Source organism: Lissotriton helveticus, chromosome 9 (assembly GCF_964261635.1).
Source record: "Lissotriton helveticus chromosome 9, aLisHel1.1, whole genome shotgun sequence".
NCBI lineage: Eukaryota > Metazoa > Chordata > Amphibia > Caudata > Salamandridae > Lissotriton > Lissotriton helveticus.
Genome location: NC_136070.1, coordinates 1,064,955,139 through 1,064,979,793, shown reverse-complemented (window position 1 = coordinate 1,064,979,793; position 24,655 = coordinate 1,064,955,139). Strand labels below are relative to the sequence as shown.

The 24,655-nt window shown below is 42.6% G+C and overlaps 1 protein-coding gene across 2 annotated transcripts in view; it reads left to right on the top strand.

Annotated features, from left to right (window-relative positions):
• The window catches only part of RAF1 (Raf-1 proto-oncogene, serine/threonine kinase), a 314,694-nt gene that overhangs the window by 95,976 nt on the left and 194,063 nt on the right, over positions 1 to 24,655 (top strand). For both annotated transcript variants that reach the window (XM_078661425.1, XM_078661424.1), the window contains exon 2: positions 4,128 to 4,360. In XM_078661425.1, the coding sequence (XP_078517551.1) occupies positions 4,154 to 4,360 (207 nt within the window). In that variant the 5' untranslated portion in view covers positions 4,128 to 4,153. The remainder of the gene's footprint in view (positions 1 to 4,127; positions 4,361 to 24,655) is intronic.

The following is a 24,655-nucleotide window of genomic DNA, read 5'->3' as shown; positions in this document are numbered from 1 at the left end:
GGGATACATGCTCGTTTTTCACGAGTACATGGTTTGTATGCGATCTACTGTAGAGGTAACTGGGATATTTTAGTATTTTTGATTAAAAGAATTAGAGGCAACCTAGTCATCAAAGTTTATTCACAAAACGTTGAATGACAAATCTTTACCTGCATAGAAATATGAGGCTCAGAAAAATAAATTTTTGGAGGAAAACTGAAGGGTTGATGTGTAAAATATACATTTAGTCTGCCTAGCAATAATACCTTAATCCATTAATTAAGTAATTGAGGTAAGATATTATTGCAATAAGCGTGATTGATAGGATTGAGAATGTTGCAGATGTGTGTACGGTACATGTTAAAAGGCAGAGCAAAATCTTGATCATTAAAAGCTTTTCAGAAACTGCTGAAATCTGAACCAAAAAGGAAAATAGTGAAAACTACGACGCTCTTTGGAACTTAAATGCAACGTTAAAATAAGAAAACTATGTTGGTGAATGTTTTTTATGATCTGCCAACTAGACTATTTGACTGTTAGGAAAGAGTAGTGGATTCCGAAGTTGACTTCAAGGTTGGCCGAAATAGTACAGTCAAAACCTTCTTAACCAGAATTTCATAGAATTATCTTCTGTATTTACCGTCTAATGAAATTAGGCAGGTTTATTCAAATGCACATATGGGAAAGCATTATGTTGTTTTTTAGGGCGATGGTAATGCCTTGTCTGAGCTACAGTCAGAAAGGAATATTAGGATGGTTGCATTTTTTACACATGCTGGAAAATTGTTGTGGAATTTGGTACTGGGACAGTCAGTCTGCTGTTTGACACTGGCTTGGGGGTGACACTACTTTAGTATGATAGCCTGCTTCAGAGGGATACAACTGTGTTAACGGCCCTGATTGATAGGCCTTAGGCGCAGGCGAGGGCCTATAATGAAGGTGAGCACAGTTAACAGCTGGTATAGCCCGAAGCAAAAGGGCTCTATAATGGCTTTACCTACCCACTGTTCTAAATTAAAAAGGGGAAAGAAAAACATTGAAATATTGAAGCAGAAGGCCTATACCCAACCATTCATAATCCCGACCCACTCCAGTGTTCCAATAGACTGTAAATTGACATTTTAGTTGGAAAGTTAAACATTTAAAATGTTTGTTAAAACGTTTAAATTAATCAGTGATTTTTCGAGCAATTTTGTTTTGTGGGTGTCTAAAACTGTTTTAGTTTCTGTCACGTTAATTTCCCACCAGCGTTTGTTATTGTTGTGTAAATATGTAGCAAATGCAGTGTTTTGCAACATCGTAGGATATTTTGTATGCTGATGGCATTAAGGTGAAGTGTTCAGTTTTAAGCGGCTTTATACATGTTGCACCCAGTGGTGATGGGGAGAAAATTCCATTAGTAAGCAACAGTTTGGGCTGCAACAATATTGAAGTTGGATCTGGGCCCCTTTTCATGTCAGTCTGCATCAGCTGAAGTAAACTGTACACTCCAGGGAGTGTTCTGAAAAAGACACACAAAGATGAAGTTTGGATTGTAAATGGTGATCTTAGTAAACTATTCCTTTGATTCTAGCAGATCTTGTTTTTGCATCTTTAAGAAAGCATATATGTGCACATGTCTATAGACTGTGAGCGCAATACAACAAATGAACACGCACGCGTGAGTTGTCAACAGCACTGTATCGTTATCCTAGGTATTCAATGAGCCAGCACTTCTAAACAGAAAAGCCATAAGTCCATAATTAAAATGTTGTCATGTCTGTAAAGTAAATGTATTAGAGAACACACAGTGCTCTCAGTGGCAAGGTACTTGCCAAGTTGACTCCACAGACTTACAGAAGGACTTCTTGATGTCTCCACACTGAAACCTAATAGGAACATAAATGCCACAATGTAAACACCCACAAAATGCTATGACCTTGATGGGCAATTCAGCCGTGCATTCGCAAACTATGAAAAACACATTAAATAAATAACTAAAGCGAGAGGTGTGGTGCAGCGGCCAGAGTGGCTGACTTTGGAGCAAGGGTCTCGCAGTTCGATCCTGAGTGCTTGCGGCAGCTCAGTATCATGTGTCTCTGGGCAATAGCTCACTTAATCTCCCCATCAGCCCCCACCGCCTTGAAACCCTTGAGGAGGTGATATGTTCGCGCTTTACAAATAGGACAACATGGAGGGCGACCCAAAGTCCAATCTGTCTGTCCATTACTGATTATTGTACTTTATTGATGAATTGATTACTTGACGTTTTTAAGACAGCTAAAGCTGTCTGTAGCCAGACCTAAAATGTACAGGGGCATCAAAACTGGATCTATTTTGTGTTACCAAGAAGGCTACTAAGTAGCGGAGCAGCCATTGGCAGACTGTAGAGAACCGATGCCTATGGTTATACGGCAAATTGCAATTGTTTTTGAAGTGACATCGACAGGGTTTTCCTCAACAGTTGTTTTGATTGAACTCCGCACTTTATAACTGACTACAGCATTCACTTAGACTGAAGATCTATAGAGAAAAAGAAATAGGGGATACAAGTTGCCTCTTAATGCAGTGAAGGTGTTCTGCCCGTTAAACATTCAGTCCCTAAGGCAGTAGGCTTGATTTTCTCAGGCCAGAAAAATCTGAGTTGAAATGTGGATGTATGTGGTCTCTTCATGGTACAGCACATCAAAGAACCCTGCCATCAGAGATATTTATACTCGCTTTTTAAAATGATTGTCTGGTATAGAGAGCATCTTGTAGTAATGGGGTTTGATCTAGCCACTTGAAGGATAAACACACCGTTTTCTTTTTGTCCATGATGAACTTGCAATTAAACCGCCTGAGATGACGGCAACTCTACTTTAGGAAATCTAAATTTTGGAAGGCAACCATGTGTCATCTATTCCTAATGCTAAACATTGATTGCTGTGTACAAACAGTGTTTGTTACATGTTGTATACCTGTCTTTACTACACTGTGAAGTAGTCTTGACCTTATTCTTTTCCCTCATGATTGATTGTACGTCCTTTCTTGAGATCCAGTTAAACTCCCCCTTTGCCACACAGACTTACAATCCTTGGTACTCCCTGGTACGCAACATCTCTGTACTGTTTCTGTGTTCTCCTCATGCGACTGCTTTTTATTTCTTGTGCCAGATCCTACTATACATTTTAAAATCTTCTTTTGCCATCGCCGTCACTTACTGTCCTTTGTTTACTTTGACCGTTGGTCTGTCACCCAACCACCTTTTGGGTGGAAGGGAAGCTATGCATTACTCTAGTTTTGTTTTACTTCCGACTATCATTAACCTTATCATTTTAGTTGATGGTCAGACCTGGCAAGTACCCAACATCCCAAACAGAAAATCTGCATTCACAATATTGCAGGTATACTGCATGAGTTAATTTTGTGTTGTCCTCATTACAAGTTGTCATGCAAAGCCAATGCAGTGATATCAAACTTGGAATAAGTAATACAGTGCCTTCTTAATTACCAGTGAGTTATTACTGTACCACATGGTTTTGACACATGAATTAAAATTTCACATGGAAATTTGTGATTTCCTGCAAGTTTTCCCCTCATCCTGGCCACATTTTGCCAGATACATGTAACCTCTAATCGTGCCCAGATAGAAATCCAAAGGCGTTGGTGTTTCTGTATATCGCATACTCCCCATTCGATCAGAAAGTTACATTCCTGCCCTTATGAGGATTTTCTCACCTGTGTAATGAGGTCCTCTCTGAGGTATGTCTACAATAATGATTCTAGCAAACCTTTTATTTTGAAAAATATTACTATATGCATGCAAGTACATGATCAGGTGCACAGGTTCTTTTGAAGTGACTATGAGAAAATAAATAGCAAAGTAAAAAATTACTTATGCAGTTTGTGTACTGTGCTTTTTTTCTTGAAGACAATGTATAAGCCCTGCCTAGAGGATAGTTTCATGCAGTTAATCTTTATGTAAATGACGTACATGCAAATAAACACTTTACACAAATCAGTCTGTTTGCTTTCTGACTAATGCTGCATACAGTACTCGGTTATTACATATATATTGACTAAGAATAGCGTAAGCCAATAATTATGAATTTCAATGGTTATTTAGGGATGTGTGAAGGATTGTTGGGGTGTTGCACCTGTTATAATCACAGCTTTATTTCTTTCAGATTTCCCTGTTCAATAAAAGCTGTCAATGGAGCACTTTCAGGGAGCCTGGAAAACTCTCAGCAATGGGTTTGGATTTAAGGATTCAGTCTTCGATGGTCCTAACTGCATGTCTCCAACAATCGGCCAGCAGTTTGGCTACCAGCGCAGGGCATCTGACGATGGCAAACTCACCGACTCCTCCAAGACCAGCAATAGAATTCGAGTCAACTTACCTAACAAGCAGCGCACAGTGGTACGTTTTTAAATACACCATCAATACATGATAAAAGGATTCAAGGTTGTTAATAAAATGTTAAGAGTTTATTTTGCAATATACATACATTTGTTTTTTTCTTTGTTAGTCCGTTTTGACCCTTGCCTTTTGGCTAGGTTTAAGCTATAGATAATTGCATACATGCATCAGTTGGCTTGATATGCATGCAATTTTCCCAATGTAGTCCTATATTAAAATTTGGTATAGAGTGCTGCACATCACTTAAGTACATTTTCAGGAGCTTAAGTTCGAGTCTTACATGGGGAGGGTCCAATTTGTAATTCTTCATACAGGACCCCCAAATAGATCGAGATCAGTTAAGAATGATGATGCCGAACCGTAGAGTTTTGAGACTCTTTCCAGTGCACATGTAATGGGTTCTGCCCCCAGACACTGATTCATGGCCTTAAGAGAATTTGTCCCTGAACTCCTGTGTCTAGTCTTCTTGGTTTAATTTCTGGAAGATAAGTTGTGCAGTCATTGAATGTAAAACCCTGTATGATTGGCATTTATTTCTATATAGTGCAACAAACCTTAAATATGAACCCGACATTCACCGGAAGGTGATGGAGTTTTTTCTGGGCAGGATTTTTTGTGCTCTCTCCTCCTCTTGAGACACCTTCTGGCAGCCTTGTTTTCGAGTCTGTTGATGGTTTCCTTCAGGAGCCCAGTGTTGAAGATATTACTATAGTCCAAGCCATCCATGAATAGGGGTTTCTTAAGCATAGCGCTGTGGTTCTTCTGGGGAGATTCAGCATCAGTGAATCTTGGCTAATATTTATTAGTGTTAAATGTATACAACGGTTTTGATTGACTTTTAAGAAGTGATTTGTCTAAATAAAATAAAAATCTGTAGCAGATGGAGGTATGAGAAGAAAATATGATAGAGCTATTAAAGGGAAATGCTGCACAAAACATCCAGGGCTAAATGTATCAAAGGGTTTTAACCATTCTCTGTCTATGAGAAAACATGTTCATACATATAGCCCCCAGTGACATAAACGCATGAATGTGTTTAGTATTAATTAGTAATGACTAAAAAGAAGCTAGTTTCTTTGCTTCCTTGATCATATTAAAAACATGACCAGAACTTCAAACTGAGTCTGCCTTAGTGAATCAGCACAGCTATTCCCTCAGACTGTAGAGTGCCCACACCGAGACACTTGCATTATTGCTTCTACACATTCAATGTATTCAGTGCACCAAAATGCTTCACTTCATTGACAGTCAGTATAGGATAATTGGGTGACCCAGTTTTGTGCAGAGCCTGGGGATTCATACATTAAAGGAACAGTGGTACTGCCACCTATTTGCTTAAAAGGAGCATGAAAAAAACTTATAATCAATTATGTCCCTCTTTATGATCAGACTAACACTTAATGAAAAAATAATGAAAAAATATACATACATTTCTCAATACTATCCAAACCAAAAGGAAACTCATGGATTCAAGTTCCAAGATTTGATTTTATAGTAAGTTAAGCTAAGTTGTGTCAACAATGATATATACACCCACACAGATAGACTTTATACAACAACACTTTGGTGACGTGAGGTGAACACAAAGGAATATATTTACATAACACAACACGTTATATACATAACTTATGAACGTATACTCAAAAAACACATTTAGACATAGTGTGAGGTATTGAGAAAATATGTATCAACCCAGTAGGTAATTTAACCTATTATTTCCAATTGTTCTGGGTCATCATAACACTCAGTATCAAAGTGTCAACGTTTCGACCCCAGGAATTTATGGCAATATTCTGATCATCCATAGGGGGTCTTCTTCAGGACTAAATAGTGAATCTGTGTGTGGCCTGTTTGAGAAAATGAAAATACTTTAATATACTATAAGGTTTGGACAAAAAGTTTTATATGGGGAGAGACCATAAGTTTCTGCTCACCTTCAAAGAGGTTCCACCCGATATCTATTGCAGCACGACACCTGTCAAGAATAATTATTGACCGTCACCATCTATTATGCCATAAGAACAAACTAAGTTCATTAGTTGTCTGTATTTACAAGCAAGACAAATGGCCCCAAGTTCAATACCGCACATTGTGGTCAGAATCGGGCAAAGAAAAACTGTGTCACTTCACAAGCTCTGCAAGAGATACATTGAGATTTGAAAGCCTTTTACTTTCTCGCAATATGTATGTACCATACTTGAGTTTGTATATACTATGTATGTTGCTAAGGTGTGTTGGCCTTTTTGTGTAAATGGACTGCAAATCACCATTTATGTAGCACACAATACAAGCTGAATAATATTTGATATTTACTAGCAATTATTTGGTACTGCCCAAATTAATGGAGCTCATTATATAAGCCTCCTAAGAATGAACATTTGTGGTAAAACATGCAGGGATGTTAGTGCATACTTTGCAGTTTACGTACGCCTGTTTGTTGTTGCTGCATAACCCACTGCCCTACTTTTTATGATTGAAACTAGTCGGCTGCAGATTAAGAAAGGATCTCTGCAACAAACACATCAACCTACTCACCCACCTTGCAGAGAATACAAGCCTATGATCTACGGGTTACACTTTATTCTGTGCAGCACTCACTTTAATCCTCTAAGCTGCTTTATGTTTCAGACCTGGCTTTATGTGCAAATCTGCGCCTCCTTACTACTGTTATAGTCTGAGATTTGCTGGATGCACATGGATTTCTACAGCAGGTGTCTTAACTCTCTAATCTATCTTAATATGTGTTGTGTTTGGAACAGCTTTGCTATCATATTGTGATTGATGTCTGTTTCTTTAGTGGCCAGAATTTCTTGAAAATGTAGTGCATAAATGATGGCAGATCATACTTCAACTCTTACACATTCTGCTCTTAATTACACTGTTCCCTTTCTGCTATCACTGTTGTGGATTCTATTAGTTTATATTCCCAGAACTACTTTAAGTAAACCAAGGGCCTTAATAATTTATCCAAGCAGACTTAAAAAGACCTGCGAATAGGATATATTGAACAAAACATTAGTGGGTTCATTAAGCCTACAATGTACATTCATTGTATTTAGTTTTATTTATTGAACACTATATATTTACAGAACGGCCTTCTTTAGATTAAACTACCTTTATCCAAACAATCCTTGTTAAGCCATTTTTATGGTCTGGCTTAACAGCGCACCTATCCCCAGACAATTATGTGAGAATCACCAGGAGAGAGGCTTTGGCTCCGCCCACATGTTGGGCGCCAAGTTTACATGTTTTGATTGTGCAGACGTTCTGTGCTTCCGCAGAATGTGCTAGCTCTCCATGCAACTGTGATCATTTTGTTTATTTATTGAGCTGAACTTTCAGGGGCACACATGACATTGAAGTGTCTTAAATAAGTAGACAATTTGTGTTTTTCTTTGGCAGCAGCACAGATGTGGAGGGAAGCCATTGATCCATATAGCTTTTTTAGATCTGGCTCAACAGTGCCACTGTCCCTTGACCTTTTAACCTTCACTAATATTTTTCTACAGTTCTTTGCCTTCACACAAATGTATACCCATGTCCTTGCTATTTGCATTTAATGCTCCACATTACCATGCAACATTCCTTTAAAGTCACACCTATTGGCATTACAGTACTTGTAGAGCTTGGGTATAAGGTCAGTGGGCGGATACCCCATCCAAATGGCTTTTCCAATAGAGTAACTCAACTTTTCATTATTATGAGATTGAAGGACCAACTGTTATTAAGTTGGCTATAAACTTTTGTCTTCACATCCACTGAATCCATTGAGTTTCCTCTGTGTGCTATCTCTTCATTATCATAATTTCCTGGAAACCTCAAGCTTCAGGTAACATCTGCTTAAAGCATAGGCCTTCTGTCCTTGATAACATTTAATTTTACACATTATGAAACGCTTTGTTTTTCTTGTATCTAATTCCAGTTTTTTAGTGTTACTTCGTTACTTATGTATGGCACTCATTCAAGAATAGCAAAACAAACAATCACACACTCTCATGTTAAAAGTGAAATCATGTGGCAGAACCTACATTGGAAAAAAATAACGACTATATAATTCTTGGAATTTGTTATTGTGTACCATTCAATGTGCAATAAAAGTGCTGCGTGGAATCAGAAAATTAAGGGTGCATAGGCAATATGCCAAAATGTTTATTGGTCATGCATTCCAGAAAGAGCTGCCTATGGACAAGTGTTCTGTGGCACCATAACTGACATGTATGCTCTCTGGGCACATTTGATACGATTGGGAAGTTTGTGTTTTTATCTAGCTATCGATTTGGATATTCAATGTGAATACAAGACCATATCACCAATAGGTGATGCCACCACACTACCCTTTGGTTAGATTAACTTAAATGGGCGTAAGAGTAGGACTGGAATTCCAGTTGCTGTACTCTCTGGAGGAGGAATTCTGGAGAAGTTAGTTTTCTGGCAAATTTCTTTGGATGAGCATTTATATCTCCTGCTGCAGAATGTATGACTGATGAGATTTCTACAGATGCATTTTGGGCGCACACATGGATTTCTGGTGGTTGCATGCCTTAATTTGCTTCCTGAATTCATGATGGCCACTATTTTGTCCATGATACACGTCAAAGAGTTACAGAGGGTTGTTAGCACAGTGGAATGGTCCTACTTTCCGTTACATGCTTGGTAGGAAAAGGGTGCCATCCCTAATAGACTGGCAGTCAAGCGTATATATCTTGAATGCAACCTATATTAGCTGAGTTTATAAGTTTGAAGGGTAGGACCCTTGTGAAGTTGTCATGTCAGTGTAGTGGCATATACAACTCCTCTGTGCTTCATAAAACAGCGGAAGGGAACCAAGGCTTGTTAAATAACATCCCACCTTAGGAGGAAATCAAAAATTAGCTAGCATTCGCGCCAAGAATTTTCAATTCTATTAAGGACACGGAGGCGAGGATTATGCTTCTCTTTCTTATATTTGCTACTCACAGCAGCCAATGAAAAACGTTTTGCATGCAAATAAAACTACATTTCCCATGATGCTTGTACATACATCACATCCTGTATAGCCCCATAAGAGCTGCTGTACCCAATGTCTCCTCCTCTTTCTTTGCTCGAACATATACAGTCCACACATTAATAAATCCAGTCCTTTTCACAGAATACGAGTCTCAATAACATCCTTCAACATGGAGAACCACCGTCAACTGGAAATATCACGTCTTCTAAGCCAGAAGAACACCTGCTCCTTCATCTTTACTCGAAGCTGAAAAGAATGAGACAGGAAAAACCCGTAACTTCTGCGGATACAGAATATCAAGTACATGCGGGTGGGCAATTATTACCAATACTGTAATAAACCGGGTGGGATAATCCTCGCCTCCGTGTCCTTAATAGAATTGAAAATTCTTGGCGCGAATGCTAGCTAATTTTTGATTCTATTACAGGACCGGAGGCTTCGGATTATGCTAGTTTAACGCTTATCTACACAACTACAGTCTTAAATCTCCCACCGGTACCTAATATACAGTTTAAATAGAGTCTGAGAAACTCCATCAGAAGAATTAAAACTTGCACAACAATGGGAATTATCAAAACAAGAATGGCAAGTATTGTACTTGAGCAAACTGCGTCTCACAATTGGTTCTAACACTCATTCCGGCAAAAGGCCCTCAATCATCGGCTGTAATAGCCTCGTACTCACATATAAAATGTCAATGATCATTAACAGACATATGAACATATACTCAAAAACCTCAGATAGTAAATCCGAGAATCCTCGTTGTAAGCCATGAGGCGTGTGAAGAAACACTCATAAAGTGCTTTATCTCGACTTCGTGTGACCAGGCCCTGACCACATGCAGTTCAGACTTCGCTGACAGAGCAACTTTTTAGAGTAGATACTGTACCTGTAAAACGCGGGCCCTGCCTCGCCATAGGAACATCTGAAGGCGGAATGCTTCGTAACACAGCCTGACAATATTTACTGTCCAGTCGACATACGATTATATGCCTAGTAATAAAAAGGAAAACCCCGACGCAAGTTCAGCAACTCGCCTTGGACCGAGAATGAGCCGCAGAAAAACGGTCAAAATGGAGGCTATAAGGTGCACGGTATTGAAGTCCCCGTACAATATTTGGAAAATAATTCACAAGTTGGGAAATCAGGCCTCACAAAGCCGCCAAAAAGGCGTACACATGTTATGTTATGTTATGTTATGTTATGTTATGCGTTTTTATTAGGCGCACAGATGCTCCAGCCAAGGAGCGTCCTGGCGCCCGACAAGGCAGCTGCACAACACAACACAACACAACAAAACAATAATCAAACAAATTTAAACTAGGGGAATAACAGAGTTTTCACCGCACGGCGAAAGGAGAACAGATCCCCAAGGGCACGAATAGCCGGGGGGAGGGAGTTCCAGAGAACCGCCGCCCGAACTTGAAAGGAGCGCCCGCCAGCTCTGCTCCGCTTAAAGCGCGGGACGACAGCCAGTTCTAAATCAGCAGATCTTAAAGCTCGGGCTGGAATGTAATGGGCCAAAAGTGTAGACAGAATCAGAGCTGGAGACCCCTTCAGAATCTTATAGGCGACACAGAGGACCTTAAACTGGATCCGCTGGGCCACCGGGAGCCAGTGTAATAAACGCAGAGTACTGGATGTGGGGCACGATCTAGGTAATCCTACCACCGATCTTGCTGCGGCATTCTGGATCCGTTGCAGACGTCCAACCTCGGCCTGGTTCAGACCTACCAAAAGGGAGCTCGCGTAATCCAGCCTAGAGATGACAGTAGCTTGGATCACGAGCTGCCTAGTGGAGGCATCAAAGAACTTAAGCACTGGACGGAGCCCGCGCAGGATACCAAAGCAGCAGGCCGCCGTACGCTTGGTATGGCAGGCGAACGTAAGGGAAGGGTCCAGCCAGACCCCGAGGTTTTTAAGCTCGGCAACTGGGATGGGAGTAGGACCCAGATCCCCTGGCCACCATCTCTCTCCCCAAAGTTCCGGTTGTTTGCCAAAAATCATGACCTCGGTCTTACTAGCGTTCAACTGGAGACAGTTGGACGTCATCCAGCCGGCGACCGCCCGCAGTCCTTGTTGGAATCTGGGGGCATCGACATCGGCATCCCCGCTGATCGTAACCGCTAGCTGGGTGTCATCGGCGTATGACACCATTGTCATACCCCATTGCCTGACAACCTCAGCTAGCGGCCTTACGTAAAGGTTGAACAACGTAGGACTCAGCGAGGAGCCTTGGGGAACCCCCAGGTCCAAAGGATGGTATTTGGACTGGTACGGCGGGACGGTCACGCTAAAGGCCCGATTGGCTAAAAAGGACCGGAACCACTGGAGAGCGATGCCGGTGACACCAACTTCCTCTAAGCGACGCAGAAGGATCGGGTGTGATACGGTATCAAAGGCGGCGCTCAGATCTAATAGCACCAGCGCCGCCGTTTGACCCGCATCAAGCACGGAGCGAAGATGCTCCACCATATACAGCAGAGCCGTCTCTGTGCTGTGACCAGCCCTGAATCCATTCTGCGTCACATCGAGAACGCCAGCATGAAGTAGATGTTCCGAGAGGACCGCGTTGACGTGCGCCTCAGTCACCTTAGCAGGCCATGGTAAGAGTGAAATTGGCCGATAACTCTCGGGCTTGCTACCATCCAAATTAGGTTTCTTAAGGATAGGACGAACCATAGCTTGTTTCCACTTCAGTGGGACTACGCCGGTAATGAGCGACGTATTGATCAAAGAACATAACGGTGAGGTGTCATGTACCGCTAAGTCTTTGAACACAGCTGAGCAAAGTGGATCCACAGGGGACCCCGACTTCACTTGGTGAGCCAATTTGTCGAGGCTTTCAGGTGTTAAAGAGGGAAAAGAATGCAGCCCCTCAGATGTTAATGGCTTAAGAGGTGGGTTAGCCGAGGGAGTCGCCAACGGAAAGGCCCGATAAATGGCGTTGACCTTTTCCAAAAAGAAATCAGCTAGTTTTTCACAATGCTCAACAGAGCTCTGGTGGCTCGTCGTTACCTTTTTGGCAGTGAGATCTTTCAGCACCTTGAAGATAGCCTTAGACGGGTTAGATCTCGTCCTGAATTGTGCGGCATAGAAGGCGGCGCGGGTTCTGCACACTGCCCGGTGATACAATTTCACCGTAGACAGGTACAAGATTTTCTTCCCGCTATTATAGGATTTGCGCCAGGCCCGCTCTGCACGCCTACAGGAAACCTTCAATGCCCGCAGCGAGTCATCGTACCAAGGGCGACCCTCTATCACTGAAACGTATGTCAGGAAGGAAGGACCCAGAGTACAAAATGAACGCCCTCAGCGCGTTCGAAAAAACAGAAAAGTATTGTATGTACCAGAAACTTGATCGTAAACAAAGTAAGTCGGAATACATACACCCTAGGGAAGAACTGTACTTACCACCTGGCCATGAGTCAAACCCAGACCCGTGCTTACTAAACGGCCACGATGAACCCGCGGGCCGTAGCTCCCCGGTGAACCATAAAGGCAACAGCCTTGATCTACATGAGCGCTACGTCATGAGAAAAAGAAAAATAATACGGTCAGGCAGGAAACCGAACCTGCTTCCGCTAACCCAAGGGGCATTGAAATGTCAAAATGGAGTCCACCCTGCACGAAAGTTGCGACTCAGTCACCGAAAATACCAAGAACCGGATGGAACAATCCTTTACCATCATGAAGGCTAAGGAGGTATACCGCAACCTAAATATGAAAGTTTCGGCAGAATGGCCGGAGTCCTGGAACAAGACCACTTAAGAAGATGAGCTAAACGCCCATATCCGCTGATCGATCTCGCCGTCGAGATATTGCGATGCTGAACAGTAAGCCTCCAGGGGCGTACACGATAAAGAGCCCGAATAGCTGAAGGATCGGAAACAATAATTGGACTGACGGTGTCCAACACACCGCTACCATGGCACCCCTATGAAGGGAACGCTGGTACTGATACCATCAGAAATTCATCCTCGCAATGTAGATTGGGTCATACCACCCCTGAGTCGCGTAGGAAGGAGATAAGCCTGGAACCTAAACTAAGAGCCACAAATGCATGAAGGTAATAACCGGGCTAATCCAGCACATCAATCCGATGTCCGGAAAGGTTAGGCCAAGGCCTGTTAAGATAGACCCATCTATACATAAATGTATCCAGTTAATTTGAAAGGTAAATCAATTCGGTACTCGGAGGGTACTAGAGAGCTGAGAGCTTGGGACAACCTATACCTCGCCTCAACCATTAGAACCGCCACCGGAACAACTGCCATTGCAGGGAAGGAGGAGATCACCAGACTCACTCCTGAACGCTATATGCCAAAAGCTGCGGAAAACGATGGAAAAGAAGACCAACTAGTATGAATGTGACCACAAGCAAAAAACGTCTACCCTTTATACACTCAACGATAATAAATCTGTCCCATAGGGATCTGACGCAAAAGGCCCACCTGGATCTGGTGTGCTGGTGTCCAACCATATGAAAGGCTATGTGCCACTCGGCGATCTGGCGCAAAGGCGTCATACCGACGCCTATCGCCGATCGTGGCTGACTACAACCTAGATTCGCAGCCTGTCGAGTCTGGGAGTCCCTTTCAGAGATGACTAGAAAAAACAAGTCTGGCGACGCCGTCGGGCAATTCCTCAGCTATACCCAAAAAAGGGGGGGGTCGCACGCCCTAGGCTAAATCCCGTCACACGCGCGCTGCTACCTTACGTGTTGGCAAAAAAGAAATACGAAATGAAAATAATAAATGAAATAATAAATAAAAGAGATAAAAAATCATGCTCAAGGATTTGTGGTAGCAGAACGAAAAGTGGGCGTCAATCAAGCCCTGTCACCCTTAAGATAGGTAACGTCATGCTCGAGGCCCTGTTGATCACACAAGAACGGGAAGAACTTGGGTGTCAACATAATTAGTCCAGGAGGCTCTTGCGCTCCTATCAGTAGTTGTCATCCTCCAATATATACATATATATACACATGTCCCACCATCACCCTCAAGGGATATCCGTATTTAATGTATATGGTAGTGCAAAGCACAGCGCAATGGAGGAGTAGAGGGGGAGCTAACCCTGTGCACACTAAAACAGAGAATGAATAATGTAGCAGCTCCTCAGCAAAGCTGTAGTCTCTATACCAGCCCAGAGGGCGTCGGAGTCATAGTAAAATACAAGGAGCGTGTGCGCACTCCGAGGGCCAGCCTATTGTTAAAGCCTGGAGGCTACCAGGCACTCTGCTCAGATAAAGCAGGAGGCACTGAGACCTCAAAACAAAACAAACTGGGGACGCATGCGACGTGCGTAGGCCAAAGTGCCCAAAAGTAAGCCCAAAATTGTGCCCAAGTGGGTTACGCACACCGGAGCTTTATGACTCCATGACCGCACTCGGCTACTAGGGAAAGCCTTTGGCGGAGAAAGCGCGAGACCGCGCAATAATTCAACCAACCCTATGGAAGTGACAGGAAAATCTATTGCAATGTGGAAACAGCATCGTTGGAACCCAATCTAGGAGCTAAAATTCGAGACACAAGCCATCGGTACCCATTTCATCATGGCGCCATGCCAGCGCCGCATTTCAGCTCCGGAGGGAGCGTTTGAGTCAGTTTGTGGCCGAGTCAGGCCTCCCACGAGGTTTAATGTCGCCGGCAAGAGCAGAGCGACCTCACCACTCCTGCTGGAGCGATCTGAAACTTGTATTGGTGGGTGAAATAAAAAACGCTACCAAGCGCACTACTGTCTTCCAGTATAAATAATGAAAACATGCACCAGGGGAATATCAAACCTAAATAGTAATAAAAGTACGAAAATAGAATTATAAACATTAAATTTCATGTGGCAATTGGAAAACATGAAGTGGAGGCACCTGGGATCGAACCCTGAACCATGGAGATAAGAGGCAACAGCCTTGCCCCGAGGCCACGTGTAAACCAATCACGGCGAAGCTAAGGAGGCCTGAAGACCCCTGCAGGGCAGCACGGCCCTGGAAAATCAGCGGGAAGAGGCTCAACACTCATACGCCGCACCCTCGAGAAACACTGCCATGCCCGCAGGCCCTCGGGGGACGAAAAACGTGGCCGGAGAGGCCGAACAGTCAATTAAGTAAAAGCTTCCCCGGAGTACGCCGCTCCCAGCGGGAGCCGCTCCGCCTAATCATAAAACAAGCAATGGCGCCCGCGAGCGCTGGTTCAAGATAAAGCATGGTAAATCCGTTTTAAGTCGACAAAAGATATGGTCAGCATTAAAAACAATTTTTTACATAGCGCGATATAAGCGCAAAGCATTCAAATAGCGCGACATGAGCGCAAACATACAGGTAATAACATCAAATGCAATCCAACAGCCAGGTAAAACATGTCATGGCACAATGTTGTGAGTACTTAACTGTCTGCGTGAGCAGCAAAGAAAGAGGAGGAGACATTGGGTACAGCAGCTCTTATGGGGCTATACAGGATGTGATGTATGTACAAGCATCATGGGAAATGTAGTTTTTATTTGCATACAAAACGTTTTTCATTGGCTGCTGTGAGTAGCAAATATAAGAAAGAGAAGCATAATCCGAAGCCTCCGGTCCTGTAATAGAATTGAACTGAACCACTCCACACTTTATGTAGTTTGTTCATTGGTGCAACTGAAAAACCAAGGTGGAGATTTTTAACACAATTGGGCCAAGTGGAAATTTGGCAATACATCTTAGGACAGGCATATAGTGTAAAGATGTTTCTCAATATCTTAAGAAGAAGATAACAGGTCCTGGTAAAAGCACAAATTTGAAACTCCACAGCTTGTATTGGCTCAGGGCACTCATGTCTACAAGAACTGGTCCTAGACCCTTAAGTAGAAGGAAAGCTTGTTGTGAATTAATAAATTGCTTTAACTAGCTTTAGTCAGCAAAGAAATCGTGGCTTCGTCAAGGCTGCTGATGCACCCATGGTGTCACTGACTCTTACTACATATTGTGTACACTGTGCAGCCATGTTTAAAAGAAATCAATAATATCGCAGTCTTTGTGCCAGCAATTTTTATATCTGCTGCAGAGAAAGGCTAGATTATGCTGCAATTGGCAAAGCTGATTTGTGGTGCTGACAAAGCTGGCTTGTACAGTTTCTGCTAATAAAATCATTGATCAAATAGCAAGATCACTTCACGATTGCATTCAGAGCTGTTAGCTTTTTACCTGTGATTACACAACACGAAACGATTCGTTTTAAACAGCTGTTGTCACTTGCAAAATCCGGAGTGAGCAGGAAGTGTGCTGGATTGTGTTTTAAGGAACAACAAGCATGAATTACAGAGAGGGTAGGGCAGGGTAAAATACAGTTGCAAACATGTCTTGTGAACTTGAGGTTTAAGCAGGATGATTAAAGGGTAAACAACGGGATGGATGGAATGCTTGCATTAATTTTAGCCACCTGTAATCACTCCAATCCGCATTCCAGTCCATGTTTTTTTTCTCATTGTGCATCTACAGAGAGTGACCAACCTAATGGAAGTCAGCCTTGGTCCTGGTTCCATAAAAACTCTGGAGCATGAATACCCATGTCATGTCTCCCCCCCCCCCCTCCCCCCCAGAACTGGAACAAATGCACATCCAAACCAGTGGCGGCTTTCTTGGGTCTCATCAGTGAGGTGCTTTTTAAATATTCAGAGGCTGAAGAATTATTAGATGAGATTAGCACCTCGAAGCGAGTTATGTAAAATTGTATTGAATGGGCGTGAGCCCTGAAGATGATTGGTGGAAGAGGTGCTAAGAAGGTTTCTATTCAGTACATGTGAAAGACCAGCTCTAATTATCTTGAACATCATCATGTTCCTATTGTGCTGTTGTCAAGTAGTTAAGTACTGTTGTGTTCCATGAACGTAAATAATACTGAAATATTATATGGCCAGCTTCTTGTTAAAACTGTTTGTGCTATTTCTGCATTTGTTTCTTTTTTTTATATTTCCACATTCCTCCACACACTGATGCCTCCAAAAACTACTCAACCAGTAGTTGGCTGAACGTTCAAATGCAAAATAATGTGTTGTGCAACATTGCAGAAGGACCATTTGGGTGTCACTCTGCTCTGCCACGACTGTAACTCACAAAGAAGAAAGATCAAAAGAACAATATATAACTTAAAAAAGAGAGATTTAAAACGCTGTTCTTCAGCCACAGAATCGCCAGAAAAGAATGATATTCCAGTATTTTTAGGCAGAGCACATAATGAACGTGAGATGTTGGCACAAGCATCAGCTGACGCTCTACAAGGAGTCATGTCTTCATCTTTGGGCGTGTGAGCAAATCTGCTTTATATAAATCACTTCCCAGAATCTGCACATTTGACCTTCAAGGCAAAAAGTAGCACAGTTGGTAGGTAGGCGTTTATTATTGTTGCTGTTTTTAGTAAATACGACTGTACGGATCATATGCTCATAAGTATAGCATAAATAGTGCGAAATGCGTGTGGGTAAAACAAGGAGAAAAACATTTCGACATTGGACTTTTTGGTGTTTCGAAACATTACCTTATGGTGCTAGAAAATGGATTACTTATTTAATAAGTTTGTTTCTTTACTGTTGGATGGTTTACGGGTTCTCAACAGTTCTGGAGTGGGAGGCTGAGGTAGCGTTTCACCACCTTTGCGCCTACATTAGTCCGGAGCATGGCTAGCGGCTCTGTCTATCCTTTGCCTCTCTCTGGAGTGCAGGGACAGAAAATAGGCCCCGGCACCAAAATAAAAGTGACACCTATTAGCGAACTAAAGATCTAATAAAGGGGCCCACGTTTGCAAATCATGGCAGTTTTGAACTTGCTTTATAGATGCTTTGAAAGCTATGGGAGACTGCATACATTTGTGCTTGCTGCAAGAAATGTTTGTGGGAAGATCAGGCAAATAAACTGTAACAAACATTGTCAAAGCCAACAGGTCCCGCCTACGCAAGACCTATTGGCTTTTCCAGTGTATTTTAGCCATGTTATACACCAGCGTGGATACTGTTCATCATGGCTTAAATTAGTGTCATTAAGGAGAGTGGCGTGGAGTAGAGTAGAGCGGCGTGTAGTAGAGTGGATTGCTGTGGAGTGGCATGGAGGAGAGTGAAGTTGCGTAGAGTGTTGTGGAGGGAATAGGGTGTCGTATAGTGGAAGGGAATAGAGTGGAGTAGAATGGCATAGAATATCATAGAGTGGTGTGGTGTGGTGTGGATTGGCGTAGAGCAGAGTGGAGTGGCATAAAGAGGAGTAAATTAATGTGGAGCGACATGGAGGGTGTTGCATAGAGTGTAGTAGATTATTGTAGTACTGAGGTAGTACTGAGTGCTATACAATGGTGTAGTATTTATTCATTTATTTATAAAGTTTTATATAGCGCAAACAAGATCCCGTAGAGTAGAGTGGCATACAGTGGAGTAGAGTCTTGTACATTGGAGAAGCGTAGAGTGTCATAAAATGGAGTGGCATAGAGTGGTGTAAAGGGGAGTGGCTTAGAGGTAGAGTAGTGTAGTGTAGAGCAGCGCAGAGTGGAGTAGAGTGTTGTAAAGTGGCGATAGGGAAGTAGAGTGTTGTAGAGGGGACGGTCGTGGAGTGGCATAAAGTGTTGTAGAGTGGCATAGATTAGAGGAAAGTGTCAGAGTGGCATGTAGTGGCATAGTGTAGATTAGAGTGGCCTAGAGTAAAGTGGCATAGAGTGGAGTGGCGTTGAGTGAGGGGCAAAGTGTGGAGGGGCAAAGAGGGGAGGGACAGAATGAACTACAGTGTCATAGAGTGGAGTAGATTGTAGTGGAGTAGGGTGGCAGAGTGGAGTATCGTGGAGTGTTGTAGAGTGTTCTAGAATGAAGTGGCATACAGTGCAGTGGCGTAGAGTATTGTAGCTTATAGTGCAGTGGTGCAGAGTAGACTTGAATAGAGCGCACTGGTTTCGAGTAAAGTGGGATAAAGTGCATTGGCGTAGAGTTGAGTGTCATAGAGTGGTGCAGAGTGAAGTGGCATTGTGTACATTATAGTGTGGAGTGGTGTAGAGTGTTCTAGAATGAAGTGGCATACAGTGCAGTGGCGTAGAGTATTGTAGCTTATAGTGCAGTGGTGCAGAGTAGACTTGAATAGAGCGCACTGGTTTCGAGTAAAGTGGGATAAAGTGCATTGGCGTAGAGTTGAGTGTCATAGAGTGGTGCAGAGTGAAGTGGCATTGTGTACATTATAGTGTGGAGTGGTGTAGAGTGTTCTAGAATGAAGTGGCATACAGTGCAGTGGCGTAGAGTATTGTAGCTTATAGTGCAGTGGTGCAGAGTAGACTTGAATAGAGCGCACTGGTTTCGAGTAAAGTGGGATAAAGTGCATTGGCGTAGAGTTGAGTGTCATAGAGTGGTGCAGAGTGAAGTGGCATTGTGTACATTATAGTGTGGAGTGGTGTAGAGTGTTCTAGAATGAAGTGGCATACAGTGCAGTGGCGTAGAGTATTGTAGCTTATAGTGCAGTGGTGCAGAGTAGACTTGAATAGAGCGCACTGGTTTTGAGTAAAGTGGGATAAAGTGCATTGGCGTAGAGTTGAGTGTCATAGAGTGGTGCAGAGTGAAGTGGCACTGTGTACATTATAGTGTGGAGTGGTGTAGAGTGGAGTGGAGCAGAGGAGCGTAGAATGCACTACTGCAAAAAACTGCAGATCATCGTCATTGGGTCCATAGGTATTGACCAGTGTGACATGTGCCTCAAAGGATGCACTGTACATATATATAGTGCGGCATACTTTTTCCTGCTGACGAATATAGACATGACAGGGTTCCGTCCTGGATGCCTGCACCCCTTTGAGAGAGCACGCTGTTTGTCCGGAACCCGATTGTGCCGAAAATGTTCTCCTTTCGATACTAAAATCATGACTTCCCTTGAATAAGTTGAGCAAGATGATGCATATTTCTGGCCAGCCCATCTTGTGGCCACAGTGGGATAGTACAGTGAGTCCTTGTACACAAGAAATCTCTAAATTGTGACGATCTAGGAACCTTTCTGATCTTCCAAGGATCATTTAGTCCTCTCACATTTCATGATACCATGGATATTGTGCTTGCATCTTATGTTTCTAAGTGTGTCCTTTCCTGTGATTTTTGTATAAATATAGCTTTTTTTACATCCCTTTCGATGCAGCTCGCTTATTCCTCCCCATTTGTGCTGTAGCCCACAGTACTAGTAGATTGCTTAGAAAAGTGCCATTTCATTTTTACCCAACCTGCCCCCTCCCACCCAGTTCAGCATCCCACATATGCTATCGAGTATTACTGCTCTCAAACTTAACTATGGGCAACAAGTATAACTGTAAACAATCCCACAACTTTCTCCTCATTCCTGATCTAATAAATATAATTGTAATCTGGGGGCTGGATTGTACCCTGTGGAGGCAAACGAGAGCCAGGAAATTCCACCACCGTTGCAGGTAGTGATGGTCGGAAATAAAAAAAATATATGGTTGTCTTATACCCTAAGGTAGGCATTAATACAGTTATCTTTATGCGCACTATTCAGTTCCAAACAGCGGTCACTTAGTGTCTCATCTTGTTTAAATTGTTTAGTTTTATATTGTGGATATTTCCTGCCCCGTATTAGGTCCAGGAACAGACTCGCATCATTATAGCCTATACCTTCAGATTTGCAAGTTCAGTCTGAGTCACTGTGGCCATTTGTGCCAGGTTGAGGAACCAGGCCCGCCGTAGCTTACATACTTTTCAACAAGATGCCCTCTTGCTTCAGGAACGCTGGGGCACTTTTCAGGGATTGAAAGAAATGTTGCCTGCCCCTTAGCGTGAACTTGAGCCTAGCTGGGTATAGCGTTGCATAGTCTACCCCCATGTATTGCAATGTCTTTTTTGATTGGTCGGAAATCTTGTGTAAGTTCTTCCACTGCAATAGTAAAATCCAGGTAGAATTTGTGCATAAGTCTGATATAGTTTGTCTCTTGCAAATCTTGGAACTGTGTTTCTGTCCCTGAAATCAGGAGGAGCGCAATTATTGAACGTGCTGCGATGCCCAGAGGAGGGTGTTGTGCAAGTGATCGATGTACATGCTCCACTGACATTATTAGCATGGATTCCATGTTGTCTTCTGATTTGCCAATATTTGTAGACTCTGTTGGTCCCAGTATTCAAGGGTTATTCCACCTTGATCATGCCTCCAAGCCTTGGTTTTTAGCTTTAACAACAAACAGTGCTTTTTCCATGTTGAGTACTTTTTCAGCGATCTCTTGCATACCACCCTCAATGTAGCATACTCGTTCCTCCGCTGTTGTTCGGCACTAATCTTGTTTGTCGAGTTTTCCAGCCAGCTGCTTCATCCTATTTCTCAGGATATCCAGTTTGTTGTCAATATGTTAGAGACTTTGCTGCATTATAAATAGTAGAGGCCTTAAATCCGGTGACTCGCCGTCTTCCTGGGGCAGAGGCACACTCATGTTGTTATTTTGTAGTTTTTGTTCCACAGTTTTATTTGCAGGCTTAGTGTCGTGTTTGTTTATTATTAACTTTTCCCATTTTGATGCACACAAATTTGTTCAGATTGTACACCTTCAGCTCTTGCTATCTGTGAGTGCCTGTTGCCAGGTGGTATGCTTTGGTGCCATGCTCAGTTTTGCATTGCCTTGAGCCTACAATATAGCACCAAGAGGCATGTTATGTACCACTAGGCACTCTTATATGCCTGAGTAAGGTATAGGCTGTCCTGCTTAGGGCCCAACTGATCTCTTTGACTGTGCTAGAATATTGATAGGGGGGAGTAGCCCTTCACTACCCATGTTTAGTAGGCAGGGGTAGTCCAACAGCCTCTTTAAAGCACTTTGTGGACAGTGTTTAAGTGAATCCTTGTAAAGTTATAGTTATATAAAGTAAATGTATGCCTGAATAATTTATGGTGTTTGCTGCTATAGCCTTATCCGAGCTTGTGTAACAGGCTTGTAATGGCAACTGGGTAGATTTTCTTCTAAAGCTTAAAATGCCGGCGAGATTGTCCAAGATCTTGCTGTGAGTAAGTGCTTCACCATCAGATGTGGCCTTTAACACAGACCATGCGGCGTAATCTGGTGTGTGCCCCTCACCACTCATTTAATGGTAACCTGGTACTCTTCTCCCCACCGGGCTACACTGCTAAGCGCTGAGATCCCTTTCGGGTGGTCCAGATCCCCCCATACCGATGAGCACAAACACCTGTCCCCATTACTCAGAGTTCCTCCATGTCACTCACTCCCCGCGCAGCTGCAGATACGCAAGGTTGGTGCCTCTTATCACACCACGCTCTCATAGGCTGCCACACACAGGTTTAAATATTGTGGGTAATGCGTTGCCCATTTTCAACGAAAGGTGCCTCCGCTAGTGTCAGAGAGAGTTGAGCAAGTGATATATAGTATACTTGCCACATTTTATAGGAGCATTTTGACTGATACTGTTTCCAAGCTCTAGAGCCGCTCAAATATGGAGACATATCGGTGTGTGGCTCTCTAGCATTCGCCGCCTTCTGTGGTACATTGACAGTTAATTGTAAAGTTCCAGTTCACAAGCATACATTTCGTGGGGGAGGGTGAAACAATTGAGAGTGGTTCAAAGCCGGTGACCTGGAACTGTTTCTTGTACCCTCTTCTGACACCTCCATTCGGAGAAAGACACAACTGCAGATGGCTGATGGGAATTGAATTCAGTTCGCCAATGCCTGGTGTGAGGATTGTGAACAGGCCCTGCCATGAGGGTGTGGTGAGCAAGGATTACATTGGTGGGACCATGGACTTCTGTAGGGTGTCATAGTTACACCTTCCACACGAGGCGTATGCACTGTTAAACATCTTCATAAATAGAAGGCCTCAGGCACTTACTTTATGGTCTCAAGTCGCTGCTGGCGTAGGGCTGAAAACTGAAGTCAAATATGGCAGATCTTGGGTATAGCTGCCTTAACCAAACCAACATTTATTATAAAGCATTATTTCATTAATTTCCGCTTGTTGTGAAGATCAATCACTTTACAACAGGATGCTGTACATAGCAGTAGGAATTCATTACACAAATCATTTCATTAGGAAATTCGGTGGTGAGCATGTGGCACATGCTGGATTTGGTACAAAGTTCACATTTGTTGTGAATATATTCAGTTACATACATATCTACATCAGGGGGCGGGAAAGAAATTGACCTCATCTGCGCTGTAGATAAAGGGGTTGGGCCCAAATTGTAATTTGGGAGGTGGTGAAAAAAACACAAATCAGATGAAGTTCAAGTAGACTGAATGCTCACAAGCGTGAGACCTCACCCAGATAGATTGTATGAATTGGAAGCTTGACATAAGAAATCTGCACAAGGTGAAGGATCATTTGAGTACCCTATCTGCACTCCTTGCTCCAATATTGGGGGCATGCGTATTAGGTCTGCATTGTGTCTTAGTGTTTGCTACTGTTGGAGTAGGCCACAATGAACAGATTTCAGATGACGTGTGGCAAATTAGTTATTTTCACAGCTTTCAACACTGAACTGTGAAAACTTTAAATTAATTAATCTGCAGTAAAATGGAATTCATGGTTCCAAATCATAAACGGACACAAATAAAACATGAGTATTATAGGTTGGAATATTCTCTGCTTGTTTCTAATTTAGTTTCAAACTTTCTTTGCCCCTATAGCATCAATATATAGTAAAATGCAAAGCTAGCAAACAGCTGTTTATGGTGTCCCAGGGGCGGGGGGAGAAAAGGGGCTGGTGGGGCCAATTCTATACCTGAAAATATCCTACCCCCGCCCCCTTTAGCCTCACCACTGGCGACCCTTGAAGCCAGCAAAAACAGGCTGCCTTCTCAGCAAGGGAACAGCGACGTTGTTCCTGTTTACATTTCACACTTTACTTACTCTTGTATTCCCTACCAGTGGTTGCTTTTTTAGGGATGATGTTTCTTTTTTTATTTTCATGCAACCCATTACTCGTGTACAGTGCGTAGTGTGACAAGTGTTGCTCGTACATGGTTGTGTGAGTTCAGGTTATGGGCGGGCCATGATTGAAAGCTGTGGAGTTCAGGCGTATAACATAGTTATAAATTCAAAATACTTTATTTAGGCAATCAAGTCAATCAAAATGTGGTAGTGCAAAATAAAATCAAAAGAATGGTCAGAGACACAATTTTTACAGAACTGTCAACGATTCGACAGATAAACCATAGATCTTTTAACAGGTTCCATCAATGGTGGTACTGTTAATAATTTAAAATGCACTTCAATAAGCAACTAATAACTTCCAAAAATTATCTTTGGTTAAAATTGTTCCATGTAAAAGCTTACTATTTTTTTTTGTTTTACAATTTATTAGTCCGGTCT